This window comes from Coccinella septempunctata, chromosome 6, assembly GCF_907165205.1.
Source record: "Coccinella septempunctata chromosome 6, icCocSept1.1, whole genome shotgun sequence".
In the NCBI taxonomy this organism is placed as follows: domain Eukaryota; kingdom Metazoa; phylum Arthropoda; class Insecta; order Coleoptera; family Coccinellidae; genus Coccinella; species Coccinella septempunctata.
In genome coordinates, this window is record NC_058194.1 from 34065148 (window position 1) to 34078012 (window position 12865).

The window sequence follows — 12865 nt, forward strand, 5'->3', positions numbered from 1 at the left end:
AAGTGAGTCATTTTATCCTTTCCACTTTGAATAACTGATTATTATTCAGTATTCATTAATATCATATCGTATTTCCTGAAACGAATACCACATAGTTCATTTTATCTCTGCCATGGAATAAAATAGGATATGATAGTATGAATTTCAGCTTGAATTCTCCAATTAGAATAGGAACATATCCAAAAAAAGAAAGTTGCCACTTTTGACGTCGATTTTATTTGATTTGGGACGAGATTCCAAACACAGTCATAGCTTTCTGTAGCTAAACATCAACTGGTTGTATATTTTCTCAGGATCAGATACATCCACAATGGTTTTATCTGAATATTCTCACGTATAGTTGTCACAAATATACTTTATTTCCTCCTGCCAACTGACGCGAAATTCTATACAAGGATAATTATACTCTCGTTTCACATTACACTGCCATATTATTAATTATATATTTCGCAGAACATATTTCATTCGAAATAGAAACTCATTTCGAGTAAAATTTAATATAAATATGTAACTGTGGGGATAGGCATCAGAAATTGCACAAGCTTTGAATATCTATTCAATACTCAATGTGGACGCAATTTTGCAACCACATGGTTCAGTAATTTCCCATCCATTAAATGAATACATGCTTTATACAGAAAATCACAACTTTGTAACAAACTACTAACACTGAGTTGGATAAAAATTGGACAAATTGAACATATAGTTTTTCCACATCAATTAACAACTGATGTGGATAATCACACAAAAATATGGCACACGTGAACATCAATAACCACAATATCAATTCTTTGTTACGTTTTCAAGGGATCTATATACCTCAAATAGGTTGTCTATGATTAAATAGACAGTCTAACCCCATCTTCATCCCATTCCCCATTCCCTCTTGATCATGTCACTAGCTTTCTCCCCAATCATGAAAACGACAGCGTTGGTATGTCCAGCAACCACATTTGGCATTATGGATCCATCAACCACTCTCAAACCATTTATACCATGGACTTTCAGCTCTGGGTCAACTACTGCATCTTGGTCACCCTTCGGTCCCATCTTGCATGTTCCAACTTGATGGCCCAAAGAGGTTCCATAGTTTCGGAGGACACAAGCCCAATAACTGTCCGATCCAAATTGGTGGTTTTCGCAATTTGGCATCGATATTTTGTGCAGTCTTGCCGAGTACCTTTGGAAATGCTGCGATCTGGTCAAATTGATGGCCTTAGAAAAAAATACAGTTTTAGATCAGTAAATTTCCTTACGAATGCTTTTAGTCACATCGAAATATTAAACAGTCAGTCTTTTTTTTTCATTATACCTTGTATATTGTAATAACGTGTTGAGTTTAATTGAAAAGATCAATTAAGTATGCAAATCATTTAAATTCTACTTATCCCTACCTTGAATTTAGATTATCTTGATTATTTTAGCGTCAGAGAATCGATTAGATTTGGATTATTCATCAGTTATGAGTCTAGGATGATTTTGAGAAGACGTACGAAAAACTTTTTTATTTTTGGTTCTCATTTCAATCCACATATGAAAATGAATCAAAACAATATTGATTTTAATGTTTGAGATATAATTACGGCTAGACATAAACCTATAATTGTAGTAAAATATTGCTGGAAATGATCTAGCGCATTCACCAATTTAACCTCATACACATAGATGCAGTTTAGGAGCATCCACCAGTTTTTATTTGAAAAAAATGAAGTTGAATGACTGCATTCACTTTACATTTGTTATAGTTCAGTACAAGAGTGATTCTCTCCAGATAATTGCGTTTGCAAAGTAGCAACTTTGTTAGCACAATTAACACAATTTTGAAAACAAGCTGTTCTCATTGCCACAACTAAATACAGGAGAAACAACTCCGTAGCAAGGCTATGTTGTACATTTTCACGATTGTTAGATGAAGATTAACATTTCATTTCCATTACGAAACAAACATATTATTTACGACCCTTCAAATTTACGATTTTCATCTTCATATATGTAAATTATTATTGTTTACTCAATTCTCTAGACAGTTCTAAAGGTTTTCGCGTTTTTTGTGACTAAACATCGTGTGATGTTACAAGAATAGATGCTGATGTAGCATACTCACAATTTTTATGCCTTCCACCATCGTCCAAAGATCAGCTTCTTCCTGGAAATAATTGGGATAAATTAATGGCCAGGTCATTGGATTCCTTGATTTCAGCATGACCCTTCCTCTACTTTTAGGCCTCATCAGCACTGTAGCAATTCCGAAGGCAGGTTTCCCAACAACCGGTCTATATACTGTATCAAAAACATTATTTGGAATTCCCAACAAGGATCTGAAGGCTCCAAAAATATCACCATTCAAAGCCCCACTCCCCAACACCAATTCGATGTCAGGATCATCATCATCGCGTCTGTTCAGTTTGGTTTTCACGAAACCCAAAGCTTCTGCACCCCCAGGTATAGTGTATGGACCCTTTCCATTCCAGAGGTAATTGAAGATGTGCACAGGATTTTGCACACCGAAATCGGACACTGTAATCGATTCATTAACCAGAAAGGCTAAGGTTGACAGAGCCGCGTGGTCTTGTAAATTAAATCCAACCTTCAAGTCTTTCATTACTGGAATTCCCAAGTCTTCGAGGTGTTCTTTGGGTCCTACACCTGACAGCATCAAGAGCTGGGGGCTGTTGAAGCTACCAGCCGATAGGATAACCTCCTTCTTGGCGAGGACTCGATAACCTACGTTATTTTTCACGAATTCTACTCCATAAGCCGTTTTAGTATCTGGATTTATCAGTATTTTGGTGACTTGTGAAGAGGTGGATATGTGGAGGTTACCTCTGTGTCGTACAGGTTTCAAAAAGGCTTTAGATGCGCTACATCTGGCCCCTTGTCTCATCGTCGCCTGAACCCTGGAGAATCCCAGACCGCTGGCGCCATTTGTATCCACGTTTTTGTATCCCAAATCGACGCCGGACTTGATGAAAGATTTAACCAAGGGGCTTTCGTAGCCCGGGTTCTCTACGTTGAGGTACCCGTCGTAGCCATGGTAACTAGCGTCTATATCCTCGCAAGAAGAGCAGTTTTCTGACTTGATGAAGTATGGTAGGACGTCTCTGAAGCCCCAGCCATGGTTACCCAAGCTTTCCCAGCCGTCGTAATCTTGTCGATTTCCACGAGTATAGATCAAGAAGTTTATAACAGATGTTCCTCCGAGAGCTTTACCTCTGGGTAGGTTGCACCTCTGTTGGACAGCTCCAAGACAAGCTGACTTTATCCTTCTTCCTTTGTACCCCCAGTTATAGCCTGTAATGCCTTGGAGGGACGCCGCTAGTGGAACGTCGGTCATGAAACCTTCATCTTGTCCAGCTTCCAGAAGCAAGACGTTCCAAGAAGGGTTCTCTGTGAGTCTGTTGGCCACAACACTACCACCCGACCCTGCACCGATAACCACGAAGTCATAACTGTCCAAAATTTCACCAGAATCACGTATTCTCTCGAAGGTATTGACGAATCTTCCGAAATTTTGGCTGCTACACGCCACGACAAGGATCGATAGAAAGAAAAACTTTAAGGCTTCCATTTTCGGTCTTCAGGATTAATCCATGTCAGATCTGGTAGGATTGGGAGAGGAATACAGAGTGATTTCCCTACCGATAACTTTGAATCGAAGAAATATCGTCCACCAAGGATAATCTCTGTATTGTGGTGATGGTAAACTAGTTGTACTCCCCAAGTTCAATGTTAATTTGGAAATGGCATATTTATCACATGCTCAAAAACTAGGGCAACTAGTATCAAGGATTACAGCAGGTAGGACCCACTCAATGTTGTAACATTCGGATGAGTTTCTTCTTACGGTATGAACAACATTGGGTGGACATCTTTTATTTATAAATTTTTTCAACTGAAAATAGCATAAATGTCCTCGTGGAAAAAATATTCACCTCCAGGTGAATTCAACAGGAAATTTGTACCAATTAGAACATAATTGCACAATATTTATACGCTTCGATTGTTTGTTGGTTGATGATGGTCATTTTATTTGTATTCGCAATGTCAAGTTGAAGAGCCAAGTGCAATTCCAATTGACAACTATATTGATGGAGATCTATTATACAAAAAGTTATTGCTAATGAAGGAAAATTCAGAAGGCTATTCAAATTAGTTGGTCAGTCAGTATAATTGGTGATATTATGGATCTAGTGATTCATTTTGTATGCGATTATATATTAAAAAAAATTCTCTTTTCTGTTGTACACTTTTTTTGATGTAATTATTTTAAATATGCGAGCTTCGATGAATTTATATTATCACATATTGAAGAAGAAGACTAGTACCTACCGTGTTTCTGAATGAAAACTCCAAATCAATTGTTAATAATATTCAAATCTTTTTCATTATGCTCAAAACAACGTTATGAAATGCGCAACAAATTTGTATATAACAAGGTGAAGCTTATTATGTAACAACTCGCACACACTGATCAAATTTCACAAAATTGATTATCATTAGTTGACCAGAAGAATTTGAACAATTTTAAACCAATCCCACTTTTTTTTATATTTATTGTAAGAACTAGCAGCATTCTTCTCGGTGGTATTTGGGTCAAGTAGAGCCAGATATTCTCATATCGATAATTCGGTAAATCGAAATATTGACAAACATTACTTTTGGCGATTATTAATCTTGATTTTTTCAATACGTAACCTTCACCTTTTTTGAATTTAGTTTAAGGGCAACAATCAGTCTATGAGGTGTGCGTAATTAAAGATGAATAATCCCAATATATTCATTTTACCCTTGAATATTTCATATTCTTTCTGATAATTAATTTCAAACTGATTTATCACAAAGTCTAATCAATCTTCATCAATTCTTATCTAGAAAAATTAGTCAGGATTATCTGTTGGGGAGAATTTAGTGAACAAAAAAAAGGTAGTTGAAAATGTACAATTTGGTTCATCTTTTCCATAAACGAATGTTCGCTAAAGGCGTATTCATTTATTACTTTGATTTACCGTCAGTACGGTTATTTGGCAACACGCTTTTGAACTGCGGGCCACAGATTACATTACTCTGTGGTCTGTGTGCGGGGCGTTGGAACTACCTATTTTTATAACTACCTCTAAATGGAACTAATTGTTATTATAACTACTGGTCACTGGAACTAACAGTTATAACTACTGATATCTAGAACTGCCTGATTCTCGAACTAATGGCACCGCACCGCATTTTTGTTTGAATTCAGATCTATGATGTAGTGAAGGATGGGAAGGGATTTTATAAAGAGGGCGTGAAAATAAAACCAGTTTAAATTAGAATAATCTTTATTACTTGATTCAATTAAAAATTACTTCTTCACTGATTTGAGTTAGTTTTAGATATTATGTACATTTTTTTGAATCTGAATACTCAAAACAAATCACAGCTGTCCCATTCAATTTTATGAATGACTATTCACATAATTTTTAGTCAGAATCTGTTCCAGATCCATAATCTCCAACAAGAGAAGTGACTTTTTGTTTCTTATTTTCACTCTCCTCGTTTTGTTCATCATTATTGACAATTTTACTGTCCAGTATTTCTTCTTCTTTACTTTCTGATTCAGTTTTCTTCTTACTTTGTTGTGAATCGTTATTTTTTCTCTTCACCAAGTTGGACATTTTTAATTTTCCTTCACTTAGTGCTTTCAAAGCCTTCTTCTCTTTAGCCGGTGTGAAACTACTAGGAAGGCAAGGACTGGAGATCAAATTTTGTCTTATCAATTCTGTCGTTTCCGTTGCATTAGGAGCCTCGTATTTTTTACTGAGTAATGAGGCCATTTTTCTATCCTCCGCAGTCTCAGAAACAAGTGGTATGTCTAAGCTTGATTTCTCCAGTAGAGCACGGTCTTGCGCTGCTGAACTCTTCAATTCTTTGCTTTTTTCCTACAAGTGAAATACTTATGAAGCGGGATATTATTTGACACCTCCAATTACTCACTCTAAAAACTTGTCTCAATCTTTGGTTCGCACTGTAAGAGTCGGACCACAAAGATTCATTCCTATCGAAAAGTTGTACTAATCTCGGCTTAGCAGATTCAGCAGCGCTCAAGTCTTGCGAACCATGCTCTAATTTGAACATGGAATCATCGAATAAGCGCTTCTGCGTTTCTTTGGTTTCGGGAACCACTTGTTCATTTTGCAAGGGGTCCCATCGATTTTCCTGCCTACGTGCACCAGATATAATCAAATAGTCTAGATTCTGAAAACACTTACGTGAATCAAGACATACCTAAATCATTTAACTTGTGGCTTACCGCTGGGTCCGTTTTTATAACGAAATGATTATCACACAAATGACACTTCATTTTGAATTGGTATACAGGGGTTGTGTAGTACATTCCAGCTTTTGTTTTTTCAGCATTGTATCTAACACCCATACCGATGTGATTGTTACAACCCTCACACCATATATTGTAGGGCATTTCAAATCTGATGATTATTATACCCTGATGAATCTTCCTAGCTCTCTCTCGGAGTGCATGGGTGCCCAGAAATTTATTCAACCCCCCAACTTTGGGATTGTAATCAGGGGGGTAATATTTGTTGGTACCTTTTCTTTCACCCATTTTTAATAGATGTAATTGCTACTCGAATAAGGGGGATTTTTCGGAACTACAAATATGATTCTCCAAGGGTATTTCGTTCAACAATTGGGAGTAATCTATAAATCTATGGAGAAAAACATTTAAAAAGAGGTTAAAATTATGGTAGTGGTGCCAATGTTATGATTGTTACGTCAAAACATAACCTTCCTTTGAACCACAGACGACCTAGATGTCTGAGCTTTGAAGCATAGACTTAATGAGAACCACAGAGCACTGTGTATGTCATAGAAAAATAAGTTACTGTAGAGTCACTCCTTAGAGTCACTGTAGATCAGTTTATCTATGGACAAAGTACCGTGCTTTACTTCGCTCTATAATGTGATGAGAGCAGAACCCTGTATTCCACTCTTTCAAGGAGAATATTTGGAAGGAAACTTTATAGATGGCGCTGCAAGCAAAAATTCGAAATTTCAAATATTGATACAAGAAGATCTTTACTCTCTTATCTGCGAAGATCTTCTTGGAACTTTACACGGAATTTAATTTCGAGAAATTATCGAAATATTCCTGCTGTTACAAGCTGTTCTTACATTAATGGTCTTAAGATGCAGTAATAATGTTTTGAGAATCATCGATATCCTTTTCTCGAATAAAACTAACGTACAATCTTTCGTAAACTATAAAGCATAATAGAAAACTTCCAAAGTTACGAACTCAAGCGTTTTCCCTAGGAAATCCAATAATACAAATATACGTTTCGACTAATGATAACCGCACGGTTCATGGCTAAACAAAGAGTGTCGTTTTTCCGACTTGTATCCAATTGCCGGCTGGCGAAAAGCCAGGAAAATCACTACGAAACTCCGATGCAGCGTGGTCGAAGGGGATGCGGTTGGAATGCTTGATGCCCTTCGAAATCTGCCAACCTAAACATCTCCTAGTTGATGCACATTTGAATAATCTGATTTTACGACACCGGCTGCTCTCCTCGCTGATTTTCCGACGAAGAATTCAAGTCGTAGACGCAATTAGTCCATTTGTGATCGTTCGAAAAATAAACTTTTACAAGAATTTTAAATTTAGCGAAGTTTCATCCCAAGTTTCTTAATATATAGCGGATTTTCATTTCGCTTTTGAGGTAAAGATTGAGATGAGCTCAAAAATTTTCATATAAATATATATAATAAGTTTTTGAATAATTTACCGTCGTTTACTGGACTATTATAGTGACCTCTTTTTTGAAAACTACCATTTCATCCCCAATAGCTCAAAGTTATATATGCCAAAATCACCCCCAAAGTAAGTCGAAACTGGGGTGAAATCGATGGATATGAATTTTAATCAGAGAGAAAGGGAACCTGTTCTAACGAGCTAGCTGACGTTGGCGTGTTTTCGTGATGAAACGTTATCTGTTACAATGCCAAGACCGCTAATTATCCATTCCGATTTTGAAATTCGCGAATATTGTGAGGGGGATGTTCGCGATTTGCTGAAAATGATAATTACGGTGTGTTTTGTCGACTATCTTCAGATCTACGACTTCCGACACGTCTGTTTCGGATAAATGGGACGAAGATGGATTTTGGAAAGCAGTAAAATGGAGTACGTTCGATGTTTCTGTTTCCATCAGCGTAAACCATACGTTAATGAGCTCATTATCGAATAATAACCTCGTTGTTCATCATAAAATAAAGATCTACACACAGAATATTAAAAGATTAGTGCGTAGAGATTATTACATTCTGCATGAGCAAAAAAATTTGAAAGAAATGTTTAAAAACAGAGTTATCATACAAATTTGGTAGTTATTGTTTTGGATTTATAAAGCGTAAATATCGTGTTTTGTCACAGTTCCATAATCGCCCTAATGCTGAGAAAGTACCATGGATGTTATCGTCCAAAATGACAAATTATCATTGGCCATTTTCTGAATTTTCCGCATCTATTACAGCCCGGTAATGACAATTATATTCATCGAATAACCGTCGGAAACACCGCGCAAGTTATTCGCAATTAGCCGAACATGGTTGATCGCAGTTTGTTGTTCGCACAACCGATAAATAGTGGCTGTTGCCAAAAGTTATATCTCTGAAATGTTTCCACGACCCTTTATAACGCGCCTCGTGCATATATAACGCTAAATAATAAGCTCAGATAAGATTTCCATCTGCCCGGGCATTTGACAAATGTCCACCAATTAAGTATCTGTAATTGAGCGACTAATTGCCCGATAATACGTTGTGAGTAAGTCATTACCGCTCCCGGGACTAATTGACTGTCAACCTATCCCCAAATCTGACACATAAAATAATTATCGGTTTCCAGGAGGGAGAAGCTATTCATTTACGTCAACGGATTGACAGGAATGATGGGGATTTCAGGAACCCACGTAAGAATTCAACGCCTGCAAATATGGAATGGCAGGGAGAATGAAATTTACGTTTTGGAGAATGAGGATGTGTCATGTGTCACAAGTATCTCTGATGAAAATCACTTTTAGTTGACCTCAACAAAAATGGCATTTTACAAGAAGAAGGGAATCAATTCGAAATTTGGAGTTGTTGAAAAATTCTATCTAGATTTCACTCAGCTCAAACCCACGCAGGGTTTGAAAAGCGTGCGTTGAAAAGCATGGGTTGAAAAGCCTGGGTTGAAAACCGTGGGTTGAAAAACGTGGGTTGAAAAGCATAGGTTGAGAAGCATGGGTTGAAAAACGTGGGTGGAAAAGCATGGGTTGAAAAGCGTGGGTTGAAAAAGCATGGGTTGAAAAAGCATGGGTTGAAAAAGCATGGGTTGAAAAAGCATGTGTTGAAAAGCGTGGGTTGAAAACCGTGGGTTGAAAAGCGTGGGTTGAAAAGCGTGGGTTGAAAAAGCATGGGTTGAAAAGCATGGGTTGAGAAGCATGGTTTGAAAAGCATGGGTTGAGAAGCATGGTTTGAAAAGCATGGGTTGAAAAGCATGGGTTGAAAAGCATGGGTTGAAAAGCATGGGTTGAAAAACGTGGGTTGAAAAGCATGGGTTGAAAAGCATGGGTTGAAAAGCGTGGGTTGAAAAGCATGGGTTGAAAAAGCATGGGTTGAAAAAGCATGGGTTGAGAAGCATAGGTTAAAAAGCATGGCTTGAAAAACATGGGTTGAAAAAGCATGGCTTGAAAAACGTGGGTTGAAAAAGCATGGCTTGAAAAACGTGGGTTGAAAAGCATGGGTTGAAAAGCATGGGTTGAAAAAGCATGGGTTGAAAAAGCATGGGTTGAAAAAGCATGGGTTGAAAAACGTGGGTTGAAAAGCATGGGTTGAAAAAGCATGGGTTGAAAAAGCATGGGTTGAAAAAGCATGGGTTGAAAAAGCATGGGTTGAAAAAGCATGGGTTGAAAAAGCATGTGTTGAAAAGCGTGGGTTGAAAACCGTGGGTTGAAAAGCGTGGGTTGAAAAGCGTGGGTTGAAAAAGCATGGGTTGAAAAGCATGGGTTGAGAAGCATGGTTTGAAAAGCATGGGTTGAGAAGCATGGTTTGAAAAGCATGGGTTGAAAAGCATGGGTTGAAAAGCATGGGTTGAAAAGCATGGGTTGAAAAACGTGGGTTGAAAAGCATGGGTTGAAAAGCATGGGTTGAAAAGCGTGGGTTGAAAAGCATGGGTTGAAAAAGCATGGGTTGAAAAAGCATGGGTTGAGAAGCATAGGTTAAAAAGCATGGCTTGAAAAACATGGGTTGAAAAAGCATGGCTTGAAAAACGTGGGTTGAAAAAGCATGGCTTGAAAAACGTGGGTTGAAAAGCATGGGTTGAAAAGCATGGGTTGAAAAAGCATGGGTTGAAAAAGCATGGGTTGAAAAAGCATGGGTTGAAAAACGTGGGTTGAAAAGCATGGGTTGAAAAAGCATGGGTTGAAAAAGCATGGGTTGAAAAAGCATGGGTTGAAAAAGCATGTGTTGAAAAGCGTGGGTTGAAAACCGTGGGTTGAAAAGCGTGGGTTGAAAAGCGTGGGTTGAAAAAGCATGGGTTGAAAAGCATGGGTTGAGAAGCATGGTTTGAAAAGCATGGGTTGAAAAACATGGGTTGAAAAGCATGGGTTGAAAAGCATGGGTTGAAAAGCATGGGTTGAAAAACGTGGGTTGAAAAGCATGGGTTGAAAAGCGTGGGTTGAAAAGCATGGGTTGAAAAAGCATGGGTTGAAAAAGCATGGGTTGAGAAGCATAGGTTAAAAAGCATGGCTTGAAAAACATGGGTTGAAAAAGCATGGCTTGAAAAAGCATGGGTTGAAAAACGTGGGTTGAAAAGCATGGGTTGAAAAACGTGGGTTGAAAAGCATGGGTTGAAAAACGTGGGTTGAAAAGCATGGGTTGAAAAAGCATGGGTTGAAAAAGCATGGGTTGAAAAAGCATGGGTTGAAAAAGCATGAGTTGAAAAGCATGGGCTGAAAAGCGTGGCTTGAAAAACGTGGGTTGAAAAGCATGGGCTGAAAAGCGTGGGTTGAAAGGCGTGGGTTGAAAAGCATGGGCTGAAAAGCGTGGGTTGAAGTGCGTGGGTTGAAAAAGCATGGGTTGAAGAGCATGGGTTGAAAAAGCATGGGTTGAAAAGCATGGGTTGAAAGCATGGGTTGAAAAACGTGGGTTGAAAAGCATGGCTTGAAAAGCGTGGGATGAAAAGCATGGGTTGAAAAAGCATGGGTTGAAAAGCATGGGTTGAAAGCATGGGTTGAAAAACGTGGGTTGAAAAGCATGGCTTGAAAAGCGTGGGATGAAAAGCATGGGTTGAAAAAGCATGGGTTGAAAAGCATGGGTTGAAAAAGCATGGGTTGAAAAGCATTGGCTGAAAAGCGTGGGTTGAAGAGCGTGGGTTGAGAAAGCATGGGTTGAAAAGCATGGGTTGAAAAGCATGGGTTGAAAAGCATGAGTTGAAAAGCATGGGCTGAAAAGCGTGGCTTGAAAAACGTGAGTTGAAAAGCATGGGCAGAAAAGCGTGGCTTGAAAAACGTGGGTTGAAAAGCATGGGCTGAAAAGCGTGGGTTGAAAAGCGTGGGTTGAAAAGCATGGGCTGAAAAGCGTGGGTTGAAGAGCGTGGGTTGAAAAAGCATGGGTTGAAAAGCATGGGCTGAAAAGCGTGGCTTGAAAAACGTGGGTTGAAAAGCATGGGCTGAAAAGCGTGGCTTGAAAAACGTGGGTTGAAAAGCGTGGGTTGAAAAGCGTGGCTTGAAAAGCGTGGCTTGAAAAAGCATGAGTTGAAAAGCATGGGTTGAAAAAGCATGGGTTGAAAAAGCATGGGTTGAGAAGCATAGGCTGAAAAGCATGGGTTGAAAAGCGTGGGTTGAAAAGCATGGGTTGAAAAACGTGGGTTGAAAAGCATGGCTTGAAAAACATGGGTTGAAAAAGCATGGGTTAAAAAGCATGGCTTGAAAAAGCATGGCTTGAAAAGCGTGGGTTGAAAAGCATGGGTTGAAAAAGCATGGGTTGAAAAGCATGGGTTGAAAATCATGGGTTGAAAAGCATGGGCTGAAAAGCGTGGGTTGAAAAGCGTGGGTTGAAAGCATGGGTTGAAAAAGGTGGGTTGAAAAGCATGCTTTTCAATCCATGCTTTTCAACCCACGCTTTTCAGCATGTGTTGAAAAACGTGGGTGGAAATGAACGCTCAATCCATGCTCTTCAACCCATGCTTTTAAAACCCACGTTTTTCAAGCCATGCTTTTCAACCCACGTTTTTCAAGCCATGCTTTTCAACCCACGTTTTTCAAGCCATGCTTTTCAACCCACGTTTTTCAACCCATGCTTTTCAATCCATGCTTTTCAACCCACGTTTTTCAACCCACGTTTTTCAAGCCATGCTTTTCAACCCACGTTTTTCAAGCCATGCTTTTCAACCCACGTTTTTCAAACCATGCTTTTCAACCCACGTTTTTCAAGCCATGCTTTTCAACCCACGTTTTTCAAGCCATGCTTTTCAACCCACGTTTTTCAAGCCATGCTTTTCAACCCACGTTTTCCAAGCCATGCTTTTCAACCCACGTTTTTCAAGCCATGCTTTTCAACCCACGTTTTCCAAGCCATGCTTTTCAACCCACGTTTTTCAAGCCATGCTTTTCAACCCACGTTTTTCAAGCCATGCTTTTCAACCCACGTTTTTCAAGCCATGCTTTTCAACCCACGTTTTTCAAGCCATGCTTTTCAACCCAGGCTTTTCAACCCATGTTTTTCAACCCACGCGTTTCAGCCCATGCTTTTCAATCCATGCTTTTCAACCCACGTTTTTCAACCCACGCGTTTCAACCCATGCCTTTCAACCCATGCTTTTCAACCC

The 12865-nt window shown here is 38.8% G+C and overlaps 2 protein-coding genes across 2 annotated transcripts; both read right to left on the bottom strand.

The window, feature by feature from the left end:
- Nucleotides 1–811: 811 nt before the first annotated feature.
- On the bottom strand, nt 812–3834 carry LOC123315195 (glucose dehydrogenase [FAD, quinone]-like). Its single transcript, XM_044900788.1, has 2 exons — nt 2105–3834; nt 812–1215 (listed from the first exon to the last, which is right to left on the bottom strand). Exons 1-2 carry the CDS (start codon nt 3566–3568, stop codon nt 865–867), a joined length of 1815 nt encoding a protein of 604 aa, XP_044756723.1. The 5' UTR covers nt 3569–3834; the 3' UTR covers nt 812–864.
- A 1463-nt stretch (nt 3835–5297) lies between these two features.
- LOC123315142 (coiled-coil domain-containing protein 130 homolog) lies at nt 5298–6706 on the bottom strand. Its single transcript, XM_044900718.1, has 3 exons — nt 6287–6706; nt 5971–6231; nt 5298–5915 (listed from the first exon to the last, which is right to left on the bottom strand). The coding sequence occupies exons 1-3, from the start codon at nt 6596–6598 to the stop codon at nt 5457–5459; spliced, it is 1032 nt and encodes a 343-aa protein (XP_044756653.1). The 5' UTR covers nt 6599–6706; the 3' UTR covers nt 5298–5456.
- Between the last annotated feature and the right edge of the window lie 6159 nt (nt 6707–12865).